The 23834-nt window shown below is 46.5% G+C and overlaps 1 protein-coding gene across 1 annotated transcript; it reads left to right on the top strand.

Annotated features, from left to right (window-relative positions):
* Positions 1–2084: 2084 nt before the first annotated feature.
* On the top strand, positions 2085–21295 carry TECTB (tectorin beta). The gene is made up of 10 exons (XM_037063943.1): positions 2085–2233; positions 2929–3119; positions 4440–4582; positions 4688–4760; positions 11445–11548; positions 11688–11771; positions 15660–15822; positions 17182–17254; positions 18352–18384; positions 19531–21295. The coding sequence occupies exons 1-10, from the start codon at positions 2158–2160 to the stop codon at positions 19578–19580; spliced, it is 990 nt and encodes a 329-aa protein (XP_036919838.1). The 5' UTR covers positions 2085–2157; the 3' UTR covers positions 19581–21295.
* The last annotated feature ends 2539 nt before the right edge of the window (positions 21296–23834 follow it).

Raw genomic sequence — 23834 nt, 5'->3', positions numbered from 1 at the left:
AACCAGGGGATTACGGTTCGATTCCCAGTCAGGGCATATGCCTGGGTTGCAGGCCAGTTCCCAGTAGGGGATGCACAAGAGGCAACCATACATTGATGTTTCTCTCCCTCTCTCCTTCCCTTCCCCTCTAAAGATAAATACATAAAAGTCCTTTTAAAAAAGAAAAGAGAAACTTAGAGAATTTACACATACTTTTCTGCTTGATAAGTAATGCCCGTAATGAACTATAGAGACCAGTACAAATTTCTGGTGTCTTTAGGCCACACTGAATTCAATCTTAGGCAACAAAATAACATGTTCCCTCCTCCCCTCCTTCTATGGTTTACTTGGTCTTTATCCATAAAGTACATTACTTGCATGTGTGTTATACAATATAGACATGTCTCATGTTACATAAATCTACAATGGGACATTTTGTCGTACTTCCCTGTGAGGAATAGAAAAACAACTCACAAACAATGCATGTTGCCAGAAATTGTTAGTGGTCCGTTCATGCAACCTATTCATTTACCTGGTACTTTACAGTTTACAGGAGCTTCTCATCACTGCTCCGTATCCTCCATTTACCGAGGAGGAAACTGAGTCACAGAAATTATTATTTCTGTGAGTCACTTGCCATGTGGCTATTTCCTCAACCCTCAGGCACCATGATGGTAAGACATGCCATCCTTTTAGCCATAGCTTTTGAGGAAATAAAGAAATTCCACCTTATTCCTTGTAGCATATTGCTTATAAGACACATCCCAATGTTTCTGAGACATTAAATTAAGTGGGCGTGGAGGGGAGGACATGCGCCCTAAAATAAAGGAAATACAAGAAGCAAAACAATGACTTAACCCAGTCTTTTGACTCTGAGTCGTGGCCCATAGATAATCTCATTTCTTGGCTACATTATAAAGCCCTGCAAGGCAGGGCACTTCTCTGTGCTTTTTACAGCTGTCTTGCAAAAGGCTGAATGCAGTGGCTTCTGTACAATATACTCAGTTGACTGATGTACGAAAAAATAAAAACTGTTTCCTATGAAAACAAAAATTAGAAACAAACCCCAATTTTTTATTTTTAAATTTGTGGGTGCTAAAAATTCCCAGGTACTGTAATTGCGAAGTCCCCAGGAGAAACACTGAGCTGTTGTTTTTTGGTGGGCCATGTTTGGTGACTAAGGGTTAATCATGACATTTCCTTTCGAAGTTCCTTTCTCCAGTGCATGGCTCTGGGGGTCTAACAAAACTTTAGAAGCCTAGAGGTCAACAATCAAAGTTATAGTTCAGGATGAAGCTCTAGAGGAACTTCAGGATGAAACTCTAGATTTTTGGAGTTTATTAAAAAATACTAGAGGAAAAAACTTTAACATGTTTGCATTCATATAAACAGCTTATTTTTTTTATTTGTCAGTCGTAACACTGCTGAACTTGAGTCTTCTTACCTTCAAAGGTTAGAAAGCTTACATATAAAAATAAAAATAAAAATAAAAATAAAAATAAAAATAAAAAGCAAAGAAAGCAAGATATAGAGAAAGTTGTCACCTGGAACTGTGCAGAAAATAAGTTGCCTCCAATCAGTTATTTTCTTGTTCACAGGAGAAAAAAATTCAACTTCTTATTCTAATCCTGGTTGAAGTGGTTAAAAAAAAGTTTGTCCAACCCTGTGAAGTAAAAGAAATTAGACTCAAGTGGCCGTAACTGAGCTGCCCATTGGATTACTGTGCAAGGTCCCCTTTATTCCCCCCGCAGTGGATAATGCGTGGTCTTTGTGATTTATCTGGAGCCGGTTTCTTTTACACCTGCAGCCTATATAAAGGCCAGGACTGGGGCTGGGGAGTTGGGCAGCACCCGGGAGGCCGCATCCACAGTCCGGAGAGAATGAAACAGTCAGGAACATGAGCAACTCCATGTGCTATTGACACTCCCAGTGGTATGAGCCCTGCTTTTTGCCTCTGAGCGCAGACCAGGAGCCCTTAGAAAGAGGGGGTGGACAGCATTACAGATCTCCTGGGAAAATTGCCCCCAAGGCTGTGTCTGCTGCTTTGTTTTCACCCTCAATTCTAATTTCTCACTCCTGTTTCTGACCTAGAATGATCAAGACTCAGGCCCAGGCAGGACCGTGAACATCTGGCCAGCGTGGTTCGGGCCCCTGGCAGAGACCAGGTTCTGAGAAGCAATGGCAATGAGGGCCTTTGTCCTGTTGGCCGTCTTCGTAGAAGCCTCAGCGAAATCATGCACTCCGAATAAAGCAGGTACGCCTGGTGGTGGTCCATTTTCCTGGAAAATTCCCTGAAACCTCCCTTTGCAAAGCCCAGAGCTCTGTGCCTATAGTGTTATGAAAATGCAGTAATAGTGCCAAGGAGAAGCCCTCTGATTAGTGTACCAATCAGAGTTTGCCCACGGGAAGCAAACATGTGCTGGATAAAAATTAGAGAATGCCAGATAGATGGATAAATAGATAGACATAAAATCTCCACATTTTTTCTATTTTCTACTTGACTCTTAAATTTCTGTCCTGTGCCATGAATTACTGTTTCACACAAATAGACATTTTAAAAAATGAATGGGCTTTTTATTTTAAGTTTTGTGCTTGTTTTCATGGGTTTGGGGGATTTTTTATATACATGGCTTATATATATCTCTCTCCATTCAATCCAATCTGGTTTCACAGATATATTCCTTGAAAGAGAGGAAAATTTAAAAGTGGACCAATTTTGCATCCATTCTGAGTATAGTGCAGGTATTGCACAGCTGTAGCAAAAACTGTGAAAGTGGAAAATTGATGACTGAAGTTTGGGGGAAAGTTATCACAGCCCAGGAAGAATAGCAGGAAAATGTTTTTAGCCACGTGTTTTGCATGTTCAGGTATAACTGGGACCCTCTGTCATTCATGTAGATCAATATGATCACCACGTCTGATTTCCAACCACATGTACCTTTTTTCCAGATGTCATCCTCGTGTTTTGTTACCCCAAAACCATCATCACCAAAATCCCCGAGTGTCCCTATGGGTGGGAAGTACACCAGCTGGCGCTCGGTGGGGTCTGCTACAATGGGGTCCACGAAGGAGGTTACTACCAATTTGTTATCCCAGATTTGTCACCCAGAAACAAGTCCTATTGCGGAACCCAATCCGAGGTGAGTTTAGGCCACACGGTGAGGAGTTGCTAAGACAAGGCAACTGGGCCCAAGGCGATGATGCCTGCTGTCTGCCCTTCAAAGGGTCTAGAATCCACCAATTTCCTTTTAAGATCAATTTTATTTCTTGAGATGTTAGTGTTCCTTAAATTCTTCTCTTCTGCCTAGTTTAACTGATACTTCGGATTTGAATTTTATTCTCTTAATCTGTTGCCAGAGCCAGCTAGACCACCTCTGTGAGTAGAACAACATACTCTTCCCACCTTTCCGTTGCTCTAAGTTCTGAGCATGTACTCACAGGCTGTTACCCTTCCTGGGGTGGGTGGGTGGGACATCCTCTGCCCAAGACGTTGAAGTGGTGATAAAGCACATTTGGGAGGGCATTTTATAGGAGTAACAAAAATACAACACAATTCATAAGTAGGCCTTATGAAATACTCAGGAAAGGTCATCTTGCCAATACCCTATGTGACAGAGGAGAGATCTGACACCTCCCAATAAAGTCACCAGTTGGGGGCCACAGATCCAGGAGGGACGAAGTCATGGTCAGGAAGGGAGGCCGTTCTACTGCTGATGTCCAGCATGTCCACTGCCTTGACCACAGAAGATTGTACAGAAATTAGGTCTCAGGAGATGGGAGCCCCCTTGTCTTCCTAAGGACCACACAGAGATTCAGCGATTAAGTGGAAAGGGTCATGGGTGTGATTGACCAAAACATCACCTCTCTGAGTATCCTGGTGGAGTGAACTACAAACCATTTGTGCGGTCTTAGGTGGGTCATTCCTTATGTAGACATTCAAGATTTCTTCAGACTGCAATATTCTGTGATTTCAGTGTTCAACAAGACAGAGGCAAGAATCTCAGAAACAGTGTTTATGACTGTAAGAAGAATAGAGCAAAGGACTAGGCATTACTGTTCTAGAAATCGGAGCTTTCTAGAAGTCACCCTAAATGGATGAAGGTACTCATGTAAGGTGACTTGGACGGGGGAAATGGGTGAAAAGTCAGTGCTGGGAAATAAAGAGCCTGAGTTCTTCTTGGCCAGAAGCCCAGAAGGCACGTGGACTTCTTTTAGGTGGACAACATTCAACTTGGATTATTGTAAACAACTGTAGTTGAACAGGCTTAAGAACTCTTTATAAAAATAGTCAGCCCACCCAGACGCCCCCCCACCCCCAAAAGTGGGTGCTACTCTCAGCAGCAGACATCCATGTCTCCCCCTGGTGCCTTTTTTCTGGGCCATCTTCAACCGCTCTTCCCAGAATCGTCCTTCTCATCGTGGGGCACCGTCTACCCTAACCACCTTCTTCCTCTCCCCAGTACAAGCCCCCCATCTACCACTTCTACAGCCACATTGTCTCCAATGACAGCACGGTGATCGTGAAGAACCAGCCTGTGAACTACTCCTTCTCCTGCACCTACCACTCCACCTACTTGGTGAACCAGGCTGCCTTCGACCAGAGGTAAGTTGCTCGGAGAGCGGAGGGCTGGCTGCCGTGTGTGTGTTCTTCAGTCCCTGTCAATCAGGCATGTTTCAGTCCTTATGCAAAATTCTCTCCCCTTTTCAGAGTGGCCACTGTTCACGTGAAGAACGGGAGCATGGGCACATTTGAAAGCCAATTGTCTCTCAACTTCTACACTGTAAGTGGCCTCCCGGTTCCCATCACTGCCCTGTGGCCTCTCTAAGAGGTGACAGGATGGTTCCTCCGGATTTGCTCTTCCTTAAGCTCTATGCAGAGCTCTGTTCTTGAATTCAGGCTGAGACGGAAGTTTTGGTCTAGCTTTAATCCTCTTTAAAAGCTGAATGCAGCAGAAAGGCAGATTCATAGACTGGACAGAAGAACTGAAAAGGACCGCAGGAAAAAAAATAGGTCTACCTTCCCATTTCACAGATGAGAACACTGAGGCAAGAGAAATCCTATAAGTTGCCAAGGGTCAGTAGACAGTAAGACAATGTCTAACTCTTAATTGATCAAGATTAGTTTCCACTATAGCTCACTCTAGAGATTTGTATATACATAGGATGTAACCGGTGTTACAATATTGGCACCAAGTAGTGAGCTTCCTACCTGGGACAGGGGTAAGGAGACAGGTTGGGGTTGGCCTCGGTCCCTAGTTCTTTGGTCTCTGAAGCCTCCTCTTAGTGGGCTTCCTCGTTGTCTCATTTGGGCAATGCTGCCTTTGTTCACATCGACGTTAAAGGCACATTTCCATCTCTCTCAAAATAAAGTGCTCCAGAGAAACTAAATACGCAGCCCAGCTGCCCTCCTGTTTAGAAGGGTGCTTTTTAAAATTATTATTATTATTATTATTATTATTATTATTATTATTATTTTGCTTCCTAGAAAGTTTTCCATGTTGGCTCCTATTTTTATAGTTTTTTAAAAGATTTTATTTATTTATCTTTAGAGGGGAAGGGAAGGAGAGAGGGAGAGAAATATCAGTGTATGGTTGCCTCTTGTGTGTCCCCTGCTGGGAACTGGCCTGCAACCCAGGCATGTGCCCTGATTGGGAATCGAACCGCGATCGTGTGGTTCACAGGCCCCTGCTCAATCCACTGAGCTACGCCAGCCAGGGCTGGCTCCTATTTTCATTTATTTTTTTCCATCACCATGTATCCCTGCTATGCCCTCTTCCACCTCTACCCACCCACTCTCCCCCACAATCACCACACTGCTGTCTGTGCTCATGAGTTCTTTCTCTCTCTTTTTACTTTTTTGCTCAATCTTTCCACCCTTCATGCTTTCCCCTCCCCAGAGCTGTCGGCCTGCTCTCTATCTACGCGAGTCTGTCTCTATGCTGCCGTTAGTTCGGTTTGTTCATTAGATTGCACATGTGAGGGAAGTCATATACGATTTGTCTTTCTCTGAGTGCCTTATTTCACTTAGTGGACTGCTCTCCAGGTCCATCTATGCTGTCACAAAGGGCAAACTTTTCATTTTTTTATGGCCAAGTCGTATTCCATTGTGTAAATGTACTGTAGCTGTTTACCTACTCATCTACTGATGGGAATTTGGGTTCATTCCAAATCTTGGCTATTGTGACTATCAAGGGGTGCTTTGTTTGTCATACCTGCAGCTGTCAGGGAGGAAGCGTGCACACAGTGACACTGGCCCCCCGGGGCCAGAGGAAGACACAAGCAGAAATAGAAACCTTCCCAGTAGAGTTAGAAGACGCCCTTAGAGGTCGTCACGTTCAACCCCTTCATTTCCCAAGGAAAACAAACCCTATTACCTGGAACACCACTGACCTTCAATTCTTTGAACTCGCCTTACTGACTCCCTGGAAGCTATTCACCCTGGTGAACTCAGAAGGTGAGAACTAGAAGAGACCCTCGTCCATTTTACAGATGACGGTCTGAGGCCCCAGAGGAGGAGGTCACCTGCCCCAGATCCCGCAGGTAGTCAGAGCGATGCCCAGTCCGGCACACAGGTCACCTGACCCTGCTCTCTGAGGCAAACTTACTGAGAAGGGAGTGAAGCTGAAATTTCCAGATCCCCCACTTGGACAGGCCCCTGTCCAAGCCTGTCTAATTTTTGTGTTGAAAATTTTGGTTATTTTAATTAAGAGGGGTCCCCACATTAGCATATTTTGCTGTGTATAATGCACTTTTTTCTGCCCAAATTTCTGAGGGAAAAATAAAGATGCACATTATGCATGGGTATTGCCGGAAATACTTTGTGTCTGTTTTGTGTTTTATAATTATTTGTTACATAAAATTTCTCATACCATAATATGTTCCAAAACAAATGCTAAAATCCGTTATAATGCAAAAACCAAGTATCTAAATATAAATAAATACATCATTGAATTAAGAAATTAAAACAAAAGATTTTTTCCCTACAAGTTTGGGCCAAAATCATGGGGGTGCCTTATACACAGCAAAATACAGTAAATAAGCTTCAAGATCCCACAAAACCTGGCTGTGCCCTTGGCCACACACACCAGTGGTTGAGTCCTGAAAAATAGCAGCCCCTGGACCTGTGATCAGGAATGTGAATACCACGCTGAGAGTCAGGGCAAGGAAAGGAGCCACCGGCGGAACTGATGAAGACAGTCCAAAGAGAAAAACAGGCTTCGCACATTGACAATGGTGTCACGGAATGTCCCAACGGCAGGCTGCTTTACAACTGAGTCCCTGTCTGGAAGTGCATGAGTATTATTTTAAGCAGATAAAATGGCAGACAGGAGCCTATGACGATCTTACAACAGTTGAAATTGGAAAGGCACCAGCCAGGATTGTCGAAAATCATCATCTACCATCAGCCATGTTGGGCCAAATCTCAAGACCTAAATATCAAATTATAGAACCAGAGAGTCTATTCTTTGGTGAGAGAGAAAAAAAAAAGGAAGAGGCATATCCTCAGCCTCACCCAAGCCATCCTCTGGGCTGGACGGATAGACTTCACAGGATGCCCCCTTGAATTGTTCTAGAAAAATGAGGCTAAGACCTCCCCTGGGACCCACCAAGACCTTTACAGGACAGACAGGTTCCACAAAAAAGGGGTTCTGATGTTTCAACCGAGTTTGCTGTTTAATATTCCCACCAGGGGCTCTGTTTCCTATGCCTGCCCTGTGTGGTTGGTATTTTTCCTCCCTTCCCTTCTTCCGCTTTGAGGGCTTTCTTGTGTGTTTCCGAAGCAACAGCTGCCCCTGCATATATTTCCATCAAATTACCAGTGACAGAGCTGTGCCCTAGATTGCACAATGGAATCCACGCTCTGCTCATTGCTGAGGGTTCCGAGAACTCCGAATGCTGAGCTCCATCCCCGCCACTTCTGCTCGCCACGCTTCCTCTCTTCTCTTCCCACCCCCCTCCCACTCCTGCCAATGGCCCGTAACTGGGCTTCTGGGCAAAAAGTTATTTTGACTCCCAATCCTATCAAGGAAGGTAGTCAGCTTGCAGACGTAACCCAGCACTGTGGTTAAGAAAATAGGCCTGGGATTCACACCACTGGTTTGAAAGCCTGGTCCTACCATTTACTAGTTGTGTAACCTTGGGCAACTTCGTTAACCTTTCTGGGCTTCCACCTATGTATTTTTTAAATTGGGATAATAATAGCATTTACCCATAGGTCTGTTATGAGGACTAAATGAAATAATCCTTAAGAAGCACTTACCAGAGTGCCCAACACAAGGTAAGTGCCTGTAAAAATAGCCATTCTCATGATTTTAGCCTTTGACCCCATTTAAAGTGGAAACTGCGAGCTTCCAGAACAAAGCGTTGTTACCTTTATAAGGTTTAACGTCAGTATCAGCATAGGACTGGGGTGACATTTGATTGAAATCATACGGACCATTCCTCTAAGGTAGAGAGAGATGAAAAAGTTTGGGATTGAACACGTACAAACAATAGGGGCCAAAGTCATAGGCTTCCAGAGTCCAAATGAATTGCAGAGATGATCCACCTTGACTGTCCATGCAAAGTCCAAAAGCCTTCTGCAAGACTGCTGAGCTGTGCTTCCTACCTCTTCCAAAGGCAACTTGGGCCTTCCCATTTTAGATCGGTGTACGATATATGACATCCTGAACCCTGGTTTATTGGTCTTGGTTCTGTCTTCCGGAATGATGCTGTGTACTGATGCTGCTGATGGTCCTTCAACTCTCTCAAGCTTGTCCTTCCCCAGCTAAACATCTTCCCACCGTTGATGGTCCATTCATCCTCTAGTCACCCTGGGTCTGGTCCACTTATTAAAAAGCAGAGCCCTCATCTAGCATTGAAATGTTATATTCCAGAACTTGTCAGACCGATGTAGGGCGCAGTGAGTCAGAGGTCATCTTCAAGGTTCTAGAAAATTCCAGGAACATGTTCCAGAGTACATTTAGCTTCGGGCAGTCTTCTTTCGCTGAGCTCTCACCTTGAGGTTGTGAGCAAAAGCAACGCCCAGATCTTGGCCATGCACACTGCCGTTAACCTACATGTGACCATTCCCACCGTGTCACCAGCTATTGAGACTCAATCTTTCGGTCAAGTGACGGGCCAGATGGCAGGATTTTCCAAGGTGCTCTTGCATCCAGTTCACTGAAGGAGTAGCTTACGTGGCATTTCTGTTTCCTGGGATGCCAAAACAAACTGCTTCTATTGTAGGGCAAAGCTATCTGGAAGGAGATCTCTAATTTTCATGTTATAAAGAAAGTCGCAGGAGTTGGGGGGGGGGCGGGGGGAGTGGCGTATTGTGCTGAGCTATAGGGTGAGACGTGAAGAAACTGGCCACTTAGAGTGTTTTGTTTCAGAGATGGCATCAACGGGGTAGAACAGAGTAGATTCTGTTCTCCACTTTGAAACGCTCTGGCAGCTTCCTCTGGGGGCAGAGGCTTTATTCCACTCCCCCAACAGTCTGCCGGCTGCATCTGGGCCATGGAGCCAGGAGAAGCCCCTCTGGCTGAACTGGGGACCCCAGCTCGATCCCTAGTTTCCACATTTGGAAATGGCCTCTTGAAGTATGACACGTCTCAGAAAATAACACACACAAAAAAACACTACTGTTAACCTGTCACTTCAATGTGCCTGTTGAGCTAGTAAATGACTTGTGATTAAGGACATTCTTGTTTAATTATTGTAACCATGTAACTGGTGGAGGAGACTGACGTATTGGAAGAAAACATCAGATTTCCAGGTGACTTGGACCCAGGAGCCCTGGCCAGACTTCAGTAAAATAACATAACAGTTTCCAGAAGATGATCCTGAGGCCTCTCAGCAAATTCCCTGGATTTGCGCCATAGGGTTGAAGTCCATTTCAACTAGATATTCTTGCTGCCCCTGTTTACTGCGGTTTGGCAAAGCTGCAAGTCCACAAACCTCAAATTTTAACTGGTGTCCTGGCTTAAGCTTTGTGCTTCTATTACATAAAATCACCATCATACAAAGATGTCTGCAAGGTAAGTGAAGGCAAAGGTTATTCCCATTTTTGAAGATGGGGACATTGAGGCCCAGAAGGCTGATTCACCTATAGTGTGTCCCAAGATAGTGGTGGGAGCTAGAATCAGCCCAGGATCCTTGTCCTTCTATTGCAATGCTTTTGTCTCTGGAAGCCAAACTTGGAGAGTAGTTAAAGGTCTTTACTACAGTTGTTGACCCCGGCAATTAAAGAATGGAGAAATCTGCCTCGTTTGGGTAAGTCAACCAGAAACACTGCTATTTATTCCTAACGACTCACCCAGAACTGCCTGATGAACGTGACCATTGAAGACCACACACTCCAGGCCCATGACCGAAGGCTGCTGCTTCTGTGCTCAAGTCACGACCATGACTCCCTGCTGCACTCAAGAGTTGAAACCACGGTTTCCACTGGATCTGTCTCCATAACCTCTGGATCGCCTGCATCTCCTGACCCCACACATTTCTGCCTCCCCTCTCACATCTCCCCTTTGCTCAGGCACAGTGGCTTCCTTGGTGTCCTGCCAGCCACTCTCTCAGCCCCAGGGCCTCTGTCTTGGCTGAAACACTCTTCCTTGGATGCCTGGGTACACTTCAGAGGAGTTTCTTAGTATCAGTACCTGGCCTGAAGAACAGGCTCTGTCCCTTTTCCCAAACCTTGGTTCAAAGGTCACATCCTCAATGAGGCCTCCCCAGCTACTCTATGGGCAATTGCAGCTTACCCGTGCCTGGACTCTCAACCCGCCTTATTATCCTGCTTGAATTTTCTACAGTTTGTCTACCTTTTGTGCTCTCATCTATTCTGACATACACACTTTACTTCCCTACTATCTCTGGTCTATCTCCCCTGCTAGAATGTTGGGTGGTTGGAGACGGATATCTATGCTTTGTTACCCAATAATCTCTGTAGACAAAACATCTCTGCTGGGCCACAGGGCCTCTCCCAGTAGAGAGAGCAGTGCCTGGCACATAGTAGGGGATCCATGAGTTGTTGTTGTTAACTGTGCTGGGAGTCAGATCGTAAACTTTCCAATCCAGGCTGGGGTCAGCCCGGAGAGCAGAGGAACAAGCGGAAAGCAGTGTTGTGTGCAGGTGGTCCCCATGCCCGCGGGTGATTCGGGAACGCACAGCATGCCGGCGTTCCCGGACTCCACTCTTTTTTCCATCAGAAAAGTCTTGTTCCTCTTTGGCTCAGATGAGACACACAGTATGTGTCTCACTGGAACTGGCAACCCCAGACATGGGATGTCCTCATCCCTCCAAGGATGGTACCAGCGTCCTAGGAGCTACAGCTTCTCTGGTCCTCAGGGTTTCTCACTGTGGCCTCATGTACTGTGTGCCCTTTGAGTTGATCCCCGCCCCCACGCTAGCCCGATTCATCTGCTGCTGTCAGACCCAACTGCTCAGTCTGAGAGGTCATAATGCCCAGTGTCAATTTCCTTCCAAAGAATGCCAAGTTCTCCATTAAGAAAGAAGCCCCCTTTGTCCTGGAGACACACGAAATCGGTTCAGATCTGTTTGCGGGAGTAGAAGCCAAAGGGTTAAGTGTTAGGTAAGTACATCTCCTCCATGTTTATATTTTTAAAGACAAAGAACAGTAAAAAAGACTGGCCAAGAGACTTTTTAGTCATCAAATGTTTTGAGGCATACAACTCTCTGGCTCAAAGTGATGCCCGTGATGTCATTTCCAGGTTCAAAGTGGTTTTGAATAGCTGCTGGGCCACGCCCTCGGCCGATTTCATGTACCCCCTGCAGTGGCAGCTGATCAACAAGGGGTGAGTACTGCTCTCGGGCACACAGGCTTGAGGGGTGGGGCCAGGCACATCCGGTCTACTCTGCCTTGGCAAAGCTGGGGAGAAAGGGGTGGAGCCTCTCGCAGTTAACTAGTGACATCAAGTTAACCCTCTTGTAGTTAACTAGTAACTACAAGCCTCTTGGAGTTCTAGTGACATCCTCTGTGCTTCCTGGCTGAGTCCTGATGCTAGCAAGCATTTCTGTAGTGCTTTCTGGTTCCAGGTACTGCTCTGAGAGCTTTATCATGTATTAACTCTTCTGCCTTACAACAGGTAGGTATCATTCCTACCACCCCCATTTCCCGGATGAGAAAACGGAGGCACAGGAGGGGTTAAGTCATGTCACATAATTGGTATGTGGGGAGGGGGAGTGCGTTCAAATCCGATCTGTCTGAGACCAGGACCGTGGCAGGGACTAAATTAGATTCTCTATGTAAAAGGCTTAGCATAGAGCACCTAGTCAGTATCCAACTGATTTAAATAATATCATTGTTCTTATAATTACTTCAGTAGATAAAGAAAGTACTACAATTGCACAACGGAAAGGCAGCTCCAGAAGTCATACATGGGATGTTTTAGAGACAGGACACAGGAGGGGAAAGACCAGGTTAGAGGCAGCGGCAGCTACTGAACCAACCATCACGATACCTGAACTGAGGTCCAGCCAGCAAATGGACAAGTCACCCAGGGAGGGGAGAAATGGTCAAAATTTAGCCACCAATCGGGTGTGTTGGGCAGAGATATGTTGACAGGACAGGAACTCTGAGGAAGGTGTGACAAAGACAGCTTTGTGTTGTCGCGTCCATGATTCAGAAGGTGAAGAATGGTGTATTGTTGATGGCTGGGGATTGTTGATGGCTTTCTGGATAAGGGACTCTGGGTTCTCCTTGAACACAAAGATGACATGTTAAGCTGGAGATGACAACTGTCCAGAAACACAATTGTAACTTTGGAAAACAGAGGCGAGGTGGGGCTAGACCAGAGATGTGGGCATCATCCACTCGATGACTGGTAAACATGGCCGAGGCCACTCCCCAAACCCATGCAGACCACTCTGCCCTGGTTATTTCCAGAGCCCATCAGTAACACGCGGGTAAACACGGGGGCCAGGGGCAAAAGGGATTAGATAACAAAGGCCAAGACACTTTGGACCTTGAACTATTTGTTTTTATTTAACACACACTTGTAAAGCACTTAGGACATACCAGGCATTCCTCTAACTAGGTGCTCTACAAATAGTAATTTATTTACATTTCTTTAAACCTCTGTGAAGTAAGTCATGTGATAACCTCTATTTTATGGAGGAGAACACTGAGATACAGACAGGTTTTGAAACTCGCCCTAAATCTAGAGCTTGGAGGAGGACAGATCCGGGGACCCAGCTCAGGTAGTGTGATCTCTTGGGTGGTGTGAGGAGGCCAGGCCAGCAGAGCCACCTCTGAGCAAGCTGGCAAAGCTCTCTGTAAAGAAGGGAGCTTAGTTCAGGAGCTTACTTCACATCTGTCATGGAGTGATTCATTTCGATTCTGTTGATACGGGACCATAGGACCTCAGGGAGATGCTGATACAAGTCCCTGAGCTACCAGGGCCTGAAATTACCACCGGGCATTGGGAACTTTGCTCAGACAACAGCCACATGGGCAACGGCTTCTACCTGCAGATAGTTCGGAGGCTGTTGCTGGTATGACACCCCTGACAGATGTGTCATATAAAACAAAAAGGAACGCTTGTGGCTTTGGGGTCATCTATACAAGTGCCCCACAAACTCAAGGGTGCATAGAAATGGGTGTCTGGAACATGTGCAGAAAGGCCCCGGGTAAACCCGGAGAATCTGCACTTAAGCACAGCCCTACAGGAGGAGTCCCGAGCTATTCCCATTGCCAGCCTAGTTGAAATTGCCCTGAAGGTCAGGACTACATGCACAAAGACCCATTCCAAGGGCGAGAACGAGGAAGTCCACTTCCACCATCTGCCAGATGCTCTTGGGTCACACGGAGCCTTTGGGAGGAAAACCCAGTTTTCCAGAGTGCCTGGGGAGCTCAGAGTAGATACATCATCAGGCGGTTTGATTCCGTGGGGATGGAGACCCCTGCGGCAACGGTGTGAAAACCTCCCTACGGGCATTCCACCACCCAGAGATGTCTGTCCCAGAGGGGCAGGCGCCACAGCCATTGCCAAGCAGCAACAGTGCCAAGGCATCTAGTCCTGCCCATGACTTGCCTCCTCCCCGCCCCCGACAAAGCTCTGCTTACACTGTTTTCCACTGGCTGATGCCAGGCCTTGGGCACTCCAGCTTCGAGGAGCTATTTTAAGAACTCAACGTCTTGAGTTTGTACAAGAATCTCAGGTGTTTTGACCAAATGATCCTCCAAGAGTCTCGTTTCACAGCTCTGTAAATGCCCCGAGCCCCGTCAGTGCTCAGAGGCCACCACACACAGAGGCCAGCTTCTGGCCCTGGTCCCCGATATAAGGCACAGCGTTTACTCCTCATTTCACTCACTATTAGAGCTAACATTCCTTCAGTCCTGTCTCTAGTTTGGCCCTAACGTCTGGTTCTGATACAATGGGGTGGGAAGGGGACGTCATGGAGCTTCTCTGAGGTGGCTGCACTGCCTTCTGGTGTGTGTGGAGTTAGACTGGTAACAGTCAGAGACACACTCTGGGAGGCACATTAACTTTGGGGCCCACTGCGGTACCGTCCAGGGGTCTTAAGCTTTTGAACCCACAGACCTTTTCCACAGAGGACAGATCCTGGTGCTCCCATCACCTGCAGAAAATGAACACCCACACCCCTGGGGACCTCTCTGTACATTCCCAAGGACCACTGCGTCTCCTCCCAACACCGGGTTGAATGTCTGACACTCAAATAGGGAATCGGCCTGTGTTTGGTACATGGAAAAGTGTTTTGCTTAAACCACAGTTTCTCGATCCCAACAGCACTGACATTTCGGGCTGGATCATTCTCCGTTGTGTGTGCAGAGGCGGGGGGTGTCCTGGGCACGGCATGATGTTGTTCAGCTTCCCTGGCCTCTACCCGGGGGATGCCAGTCACACCTGTCCCAAGGCAGGACAACCTCACGGCCAAACGTCCCCTGGGAGGCAAACGGCCCCTGGTGAGAACAAATGGCTTCAACAGATGCCCATCTGTGTCATTATTTTTTTGCCTTTATTGCAACTGCTATATTTGGGACTTACACACAGAAGTACAGAGAAGAAAATAACACTGTCCATAACTGCACCACCCCACAATAGCCAGGGTTAACATTCAGATGCTCTCCTTGTAGTCATGTGTTTCTGCTTCCATATTACAAATATGACCGCATTTTTACAAAGGTAATAATAGAATAGATATAGAACTTAACTAGTATAACGTAAGTTCAAATTCCCAGTGACAAAGCCTCAGGACACACACACAGAAGCGTGTCGGGTGTGGCTTGGGCTGAGGTGGCTATGGTGGCACTTTGGGAGACGCTGGGCCAGCCCTGTCGCCTTTATCATGTACACAGCCCTGCTCTGTGTACATATCCCTGGGCTCCAGGGGGCTTTATCTCAGAGAGGTCACTCCTTTGGGACAGACATGTCATATGTGTGACTTCTCCTAAGTCTCTCCCCTTACCCCTCACTGTCACCTGGCTGTGGAATGGGGATGGCCACACCCGTCTCACAGCTCCTCACCTTGACCGCTCAGTCGTGAGAGTAAGGGAGACGCTACCAAGCAAGGTGCTTTGGAAGGGATAACGTGCTATGCGAAGCCCAGGGGAGTGTCGTTGCTGGGTTCGAACGTGCCTGAGAAGCTCTGGCTGGCTCTCAGGAGTAACATTTCCTTTCTTCTCTCCCTCTCCCCACCACCCTGGTCCCCATGTGCCTCAGCTGCCCCACGGATGAAACAGTCTTTGTGCATGAGAACGGGAAAGATCACAGGGCGACCTTCCAATTCAATGCTTTCCGGTTCCAGAACATCCCCAAACTCTCCAAGGTCTGGTTACACTGCGAGACGTTCATCTGTGACAGCGAGAAGCTCTCCTGCCCAGTGGTGAGCCACCTCTCTCCAGAACGAGACTGTTACCCGAGGGGAGGGGAGGGGAGGGGGGCTGGTATTTGAGAAGCTGTATTTTTAGCTGGGATATGGTAACCAGACCAGGGTAGGGGAGTGCTGAGGACATTCTGAAGGAAAGGACACTGACTGTGGGGCAGACATTCTGGGCCCTGTCCACCCTGCCACCAAGTGACAGTCTGGCACATGTCGCCTGACCTCTGGAGCCTTGCTTTCTCATCTTTAACGGTAGGGTGGTGACGCATAATGGCGGCCCTTTCCTTTTCAGAGAGCAATGGTAAGTCAAATGAAAGCAATAGCAGACATGGAAATGCTTTGAAAAGCACAAGGGAAATTTAAAATCTCAGCGGTCACGATAGGTTCTGGACGGAAGTCAAAATGTAGGTATTTTTAGCTCTTGAGTGGCCAGTTTCCCCTCCTCCCCACCGCCTCCCCCCGAGAAGTTTCAACACCATCAATCAACAGGTGTAGCAGATTTAGGTGAAAGACAGTTTTCCATTGTGACCTGATGTGACCATGGTCCTCTGAACAGTGCTTCTGAAATGGGGCCCATAGCAGCTTCAGGGCCACCTAGAGACTCGTTAGGGATGCGAATTCTGAGGCACCCCTCCCAGACCACCTGATTCAAAAACTCTGTGTGGGCCCCACAATCTTTACTTTCACAAGTCTCTTGGGTGATTGTGAATCACGTTCAAGTTTGAGGACCTCTGCCTTCGAGAGCCTCAAAGTGTTAAATCCCGAATGCTTACCTCCTCAGGTCTATTGGGCCTAAGAAGCTTGGTGAGGAAGGACCCTCACATCACCCACAGTAACCAGCAGACACACATTATATCTCTAGTTCTGTTGATTCTCTTGGCAGAAAATGGTCACTTCAGAGCACCAATAGAGAAAGAGAAGGGAGCAAGAAACATTGAATAATTGACGAAAGGATAATTATTAGCATGGCATTAGAAAAAGGAAGGAAAATGAACCAGATGACACCTCAGATCACTGTGGTGAGAGTAACTGCTGGGGAAAAGCCTCATTTCTTATTTAAAAATAATCGTCACACCCTCCCACACCCAGTGACTTCCCCTGGTAGGATTTTCTGCAGCGTGAAGAGTTGGTAAAGTAAAATGCTCCTCCTTTTCTCAAGTTAAAGAAGGGATGAAAAATGTCTCCCTGGGTTATTAAAAATGTAAGGTAATGGATGTCTCTTAGCTGGGGAATTTTGACTCTATCTAAAGTTTGTGACTGTTTTTTTTTTTTTTAAATATCTTGTCTTTCTTTTCTCTCCTGTGCTCCTGTCTCATCCCGCCTCCCGCCCTCCTCCCACCTCTGCTGCTCCTGGGTCTGCAGATCTGCGACAGACGGAAGCGCCTCCTCCGGGAGCAGACAGGGGGCGTCCTGGTCGTGGAGCTCTCCCTCCGCAGTAAGCGTCTCTGCGACCCTCGTGGCCGCGTCCACTCTGGGCTGCGTCCACTCTGGGCTGCGTCCACAGGCACAGGTGGTTGGGGCGTTTTCACTGAACTGCGAAACCAGCTGTGCCTGTGGACACAACCTTCCTCTGTGATACGAATCAATTAACTGGGGGCAGGGAAGGGGGTAGCTCATGCCAAACCGAGGAGTTAAAGTCGGTCAGCTACCTGGTAAAGTTCTACCTGTGGCCTGAATTCCAGATCCCAACCCATCCCCAAGGAATTAGGACATGCCCAGCTTTCAGACACAGCATGCTGTCAACAATCATAACAGAACATGAAACGGACTGGGACCACCCAGTGCACGTCGACCAAATCTTACTGAACAGCCAGAACTGGGCCTACCCTGAGCACTGGGGTTTCAGAAATAGAGGAGCCCAGCCCTGCTCCCACCAGGGACTTTGTCTTAAAGAGCTTACCATCTTGCATGGGGAGAGATGTTACATGCTAAGGGAAAGGGAGATTCTGTCAATGGCGGTGGGGGAGGGGCCCATGGGAGTGTAGGACAAGGGACTCGACCTAACCCAGGGCTTAGGGAAGACCTCTGGAGGTCACCAAACTGCAGATGGGAGTTGCGGGGATACGGCAGTATGCTAGGCTGCCACGGATTCTGTCCGGCCCGAAGGCTAGGAGACTTTTTATATGGTTGAAAAAAGAATACTTTTTATTTCGTGACAGAAGAATTATATGAAGTTCACATTGCAGTGCCTGTAAAGAAAGTTTTTCTGAACACGGCCAGACCTGTCATGCAGGTGTTGTCTCCAGCTGCTTTCACACCACGTCAGACGCCATAAGGACCGTCTGGCCTGCAAAGCTGAAAATACGTACTATCTGGCCCTTTCCAGAAAGTTCACCAACCCCCCGAGGAGAAAATGGCAGGAGACGAAGCCTTTGTAAATCCCACTATAAATTCTATTCTAAAGGCATTGCAGAGCCTGTTGGTTTAATCGGGGAGGACACAGTCAGGTTTGTGTTATAGCAACACAGCTCTGGGACTCCTTCCATGATCTTGGCTTAAACCTTTGGCACTTTCTCTCTTTACTCACTACAGGCAAGGGATTCTGGAGCCTCTACAGCTTCTCAGGTAAGGAAAAGAGGCACCTCTGAGAAATGCCAATGAGCAATGCTCTGAACACAGATGTGTGTTTTAAAAGAAGGTTACCTCTGGCCCCAGCAAAGCCTGTAAGGATTGCAAACTCCTCTTTCGAGCACACCTGAGTGGGTAGAGGGCAATGGAGGTGAGCAGTCTTTCTCTAGCCAGCCCCTGAGCTCTGCGGTGGGGGAGAGGCCAGGGTAAATCGCAGGGAGCAGAACTGAATCCCACTCCCCAAGTCTCGGCAAAGACATCACCAGGTGGCTTTACTTGGTACCCACATTAAGAGAATGGATCAGTGGTTTTCAATGATCTGTTTATTGAACAAATATTTGAGTTCCTGCTATGACTCCGCCCCTCATTAACTGGGCGACATTGGGAAATGACCTCACCCTTGTAGTCCCCAGTTTCCTGTATGAAATAGTCTAGTAATTGCCACTATCACACATGGCTGTTGTTTGGATTAAGTATTACAGCTAAGGGCACCAAACAATGCCCGGCACATAGTAAACATCAGGAATGATCAGCCATAATTACTGTAACACCAGATCAGGTGCTATGTCAGGCTGTATAGTTATTACGGTGAGGCTGGCAAGACCCCTGCCCTTCCTTGTGTAGGGTGGGGGGAGGGAGAGAAATGATTGAGCAGCCAGGGAGGCCTCTCAGAGGAAGAAACATGTCAGCTAAGGCCCAAGATCTCAGCTGACTGATGAGAAAGAGGCAGCTCTGTGAGCAGCCACAGTAAGAAGCTTCTATCCATTAATACACTCACAGATGCAGACTTTGCTCTTGCAATTACAGGGAATCACGTCAACCAACTTTTTAAGACTCTACTCTCAGATTCTCAGCTTTAAAAAGAGGTTCTACAGTGAAACACACCATCACTGTACTATTGAAGTTCAGATTCCCATCTGTCAGAGGTCCATAGCCGAAGTTCATCAGTGTGATCCTTTGTCCTGATGAAAGGGAGCTAGAGAAGCCTAAAGGATGGACAAAAGTGATTTAGTATAAAATGGGTAGGATTTATGAAAAGCTACTTCACACCCCTGGATGGGCTCTTGAGTTACGTCTGTTGAGTAGTCCCTGACCCTTGCGGAACGGTTGCTGAGTGTGCGGCCTCCTTTGTCTGGTTCACAGATGTTCTCTACCACCTCATCGTGATGCTGGGGATTCGAGAGGTCTTGTAGGAGGAGCCGGCCAGGCAGGCTGTGGTGGCTCCTGCATTCAAGGTCACCTCTAACGATGACAAACTCACATTTTGTGTGTGTGTGCTGCCAAAAAAGAACAGACAGAAGACCGTATTGTTGGGGAACAGACAATAGCGCTTTGCCAAATACGTGTTCCAGTGATTTTTGCGAATTCCGGTGGCTGTTTTTCTTTGGTGTCCTACTTTCCCTTGTTACTTCCTGTGGCTCTTAACTCCTGCAATCCCCTCCTGGGACTGGCGGGGGCGTCTTCAATCCCTAAATTCAAGTCAGGGCTGTGGTGGATGCTTTGAAACCTCTTCTAATTTTAAAAGAGCAGCACAGCCAACCAAGTGCTGCTGAGCATGTTGAGGAGAATGTAGGGCAGGGCCACAAAGTCAATGCCAAGTACAGAACGCACAGGAATAGCCAGCTTCGCCGAAGGGGCCTTTGTCATTGATGCTGTCGATTCTAATGTGAGGATGAGAGCTGAGCCTCAGGGGTTCCAAGCTTTTGAACGATGGTAGGTGGTGGGGAATCGGAGTGGAACAGTTGTTGCTCAAATCCGAATAACATAAAGGGATGCAATTCTTGAGCCCCGCCCCCCCCAAGAGTGCTAACCTAATTAATTTTACAACAGGTTTTCTTAAATATGTGTAAGCATTTCATAAGTACAAACTTCATTTTTATTGCTGATATAGATTTCTAAAATCAAAAGAAAGTAACAAATTAAACAGGAATGAAACTACGGAAGGATAAAACTCACATCGACATTAATTTAACATAAGGTGACATTTACTAAATGATGCTTCTGCTTCCAACAGGACCACAGAGGGACAGTATGACAGGTCTCATCACAGGCCTTGTGATGATCAATGCTCTTTTTTCTTCTTCTCTTTTCTCTCCTAAGAAACCCTCATTTGTACAGAATGGTCTGACCTCATTTAGCCTCTCCTGCATTCAAACCTGGATCTGTTTTTTGTCTCAGCAACTTATGATCATTAGCATCAAACGAACCGAAACATCCGAAACACAAACGCAAATCTGGCCAATGAAATTTCATGGTGCCCCCCTCCCCATTAACCCTGCCACCCAGACCACCCCCACCCCAGAAACCCAAAATATGTTGATATTAGTAATTTACATTGTCGAGGAAACAAAACTGAATAAACCCATCCTGGTCGAAAACTGGCAGTTTCTGAGAATGCACTGAAGACCCCAGTATGAAGCTAAAAACTGCAGCCTTTGGATAGGAAAAGTCAGAGCTAGGTTTTTTTTCTTAGTCTTATACAGACTTAATTAGTAGGCTTCTACTTAGTATCTCTATATTGTATGTATCTGAGAGGATTTGAGATCTTTGATTTGATGGCTCTTTTACAATTGTGTTAATGAATTCAGAAATGAAGCTAGTTCTCAAGTCTCTGGAGACACAGAGCACATGTTTGTTTAGGGACAGGCTGGATTAAAATGACTCAGTGTAATCTAAACTGGTCTCAAAGCTGGTCCCAAACCAGCTGGCACTTTTTCTTCCTGTAAATTTAGATTTGCAGTCAGGAAAAACAGGAGACATATTTTACTGGTTCCAGTGAAAAACTCTTAAGTAGAGTACTCAGAGCCATAATCAAAATCCTTGGTTGTCAGAGTAAAACATAATGTTGTACTAGTTTTGCTTTACTTTATCATAATGTTTAATGATCTTGTATCTCTACCTGGTGCTACGGAATAAATAAATGTCTTCAAATAAGTAACCTATGAGTAAGCGTGCAGTGTTAATATACCACGTTGATAGCTAATTAACTAGATGTGTTTTGACTTGAAGTGAACAGCCCCAACATGTCTGGTTGCTCTTCAAGTCTTATTCTTTACCGAGGTGTCAAGAAAAATCACTCTCAGAACAGTCTCTCTTGCAAAATTTCCATTAGTGCTAAACATGAAAGAAACATGTAGAGAAGGAGGAAAAAATACATTCTCCCTTAGGTGTCCTTGACCCATACAGAAAAAGCTATAGATTTTAGAAAACTGCTTTTATCACACACATATATATTGAGTACACACAATCACATAAATCTCTATTAATCAATTCACAGATATAGATGAGAGAGAGACATACTTACGTGTGTGCTCAGCATATACGTATACATATTTAAGCATGTGTATCATGGATATATACTCATGTATGTGCCTGTGATGTCTGTGTATGTGTATTCAGATGTGTGTATACATGTTTCATGTGTATGTGTGTGTGTGGATGCCAAATGTTTATGTTAAAGCATTCAGTGAAAAAGGCAGAAGTAGCAGGGTTATTTTGACAGGAACAAGACTTGTGTGAGCATGTGGGCTAGGGCCGGAAGGACACACACACTCCATAAAACTACAAAGATGGGGTAACAATAGACAAGAAATGCCATATCCTGCCCCATTTCTGCATCTGTGAATCATCTTCTGATGCTCTTTTCGGGTAAATTATTCAATTCCTTTGTTACTTCTGTGTGTTTGTACATACCTCTTTTAGTTCTTAATATATTGCATTACTATTATGTGTGCCTCCTTTCTCCAACTGAGCTGAGAGCTAAAGACTAATGGAAGTTTCCTATTTTCCTGCGTCCCCCAACGTGGTCCCCGGCACACAGTGTGGCACCCAGCACACAGTACCAGCGAGTACTCAATAATTCTCCTTGAATTAGTGGATGGTTGGATGGATGGTTGGACGCGGACTAGTCTCTCTTTCTAAGAGACCTCATAGTAGAACTTGCCTTACTCCCCTTCACGATGGAGCACAGGGTTTGGGATCCAGAAGCCCTGATCCCAAACAAGGCAAAAAGTTACGAGGCATACGAAGATAAATTCTGGCCACTGTCCCTATGTTGGAGGAGCAGGGGAAGCTCCCCTGTCCCTTTCGTATACATGGCTCTGCCACCCCCACTTCTGGGCATCAGTCAGGCAAACGCTTTCCATCTTTGGTGGCGAGGCCAGCGGAGAGGAGCAACACCTACCACAATGAAAACGGAATCCTGTTCCAGGAAGCTGGGTCTGCGCAGGCCCCAGAGTTGAGCAGAAAAAAAGTTCTGCTGATGGAAACCCTTAGGAGCTCGATGGAGATGAGACTGTTTGCAAAGCCCTTCCCTCTGCCACGGCTTAACGTCCCTGTTACTGAAGAAAGGCAAGAACTCCACCAAACGCTTGGTAACGTTTGGTATTAAATGCTCTCAGTCGACCAACAGGTCATTCATTTCCCTATACGGAACTCCAGAGTATCTCCGCAAAGGCAGCTCAGTGGGCAGGCTAAGGAGAGACCCGCCCCAGTCCCGCTGGCTTTCCCCCCTGAGGTCACGGGAAATTCAACAGGAAAACGTCTCACACTAGGCACATCATTCAAACTGCTCGCCACATTCAGAGCAGCCGCACGGAAGGTAGCCTGGATGCAGGGAGTTGCAAGGGATAAAAAAGGAACTGTAAATGCATCCGGGGTTCAGGGAATCTATTACAGAAACCATTAAATAAAACAACATGGAATCCCATTCTCTGTGTAAAGGGGGAAATATTCGTAGCAGAATGGATGGGCTCATTCAGCTTTATCTGCTGCAGACTGCCAAAAATAATTTAAAACACACAAATAAACGAAAATTTCTATTTGAAAGTCAAGCCCTTTGCTCAGTGGCTAGGAAAGAAATTAAGCAATAAGTTGAGAATGGGACATTATGTATTTGGAAGCTGCCAGGCTCACAGAGGTCAGGGCTCCAGAACAGGCCTTCCAGCAACTGACTGCAGGTGTTCTGTCTGCTTGGAGTTGCCTCTTCCTATTGGATTTCGGTGATCGCTCACACCTGAGGCAGAACTCTACCCCCTGAAAACATTCCTGAGATGCCTTCTAACAGGAGCTCCTCTCTCCTTGCAGTTTGAGCGGCCGATTAGGAAAATAAGCACTAAAAGACGAGGGAGCAGCCAGGCACCTTTATGTTAAAAAGCAGAGCAGGGCCGGACCTGTGAGTAGCCCCACGCTTTCTCCTCCAGTTTTCCCCTCTCCCAGAACAAAACTGCAAATTCACAAGCTGATGAGCCAGAATTATTTGGCAGCAGGGGCAGTCTTACTGGCAGCCCTGGCAATGAACTTACTATATGTCCAGCCCATCATTTGCTCCAGGACAGCTAGATGGCGCCCCCTACTGGGAGCCTGACTCAATACCAAGGAACTACACCTGCAAAATGGTGTATGTAATGCACCCCACAGACTTTCCTGGGAACAGCCCCCCCACCAAC

The sequence above is a fragment of the Sturnira hondurensis genome, unplaced genomic scaffold (assembly GCF_014824575.4).
Source record: "Sturnira hondurensis isolate 20B ecotype Veracruz unplaced genomic scaffold, ASM1482457v3 Scaffold0014854, whole genome shotgun sequence".
Taxonomy (NCBI): domain Eukaryota; kingdom Metazoa; phylum Chordata; class Mammalia; order Chiroptera; family Phyllostomidae; genus Sturnira; species Sturnira hondurensis.
The sequence above is the reverse complement of the archived record's forward strand: the minus strand, read 5'-3'. Positions and strand labels throughout refer to the sequence as shown.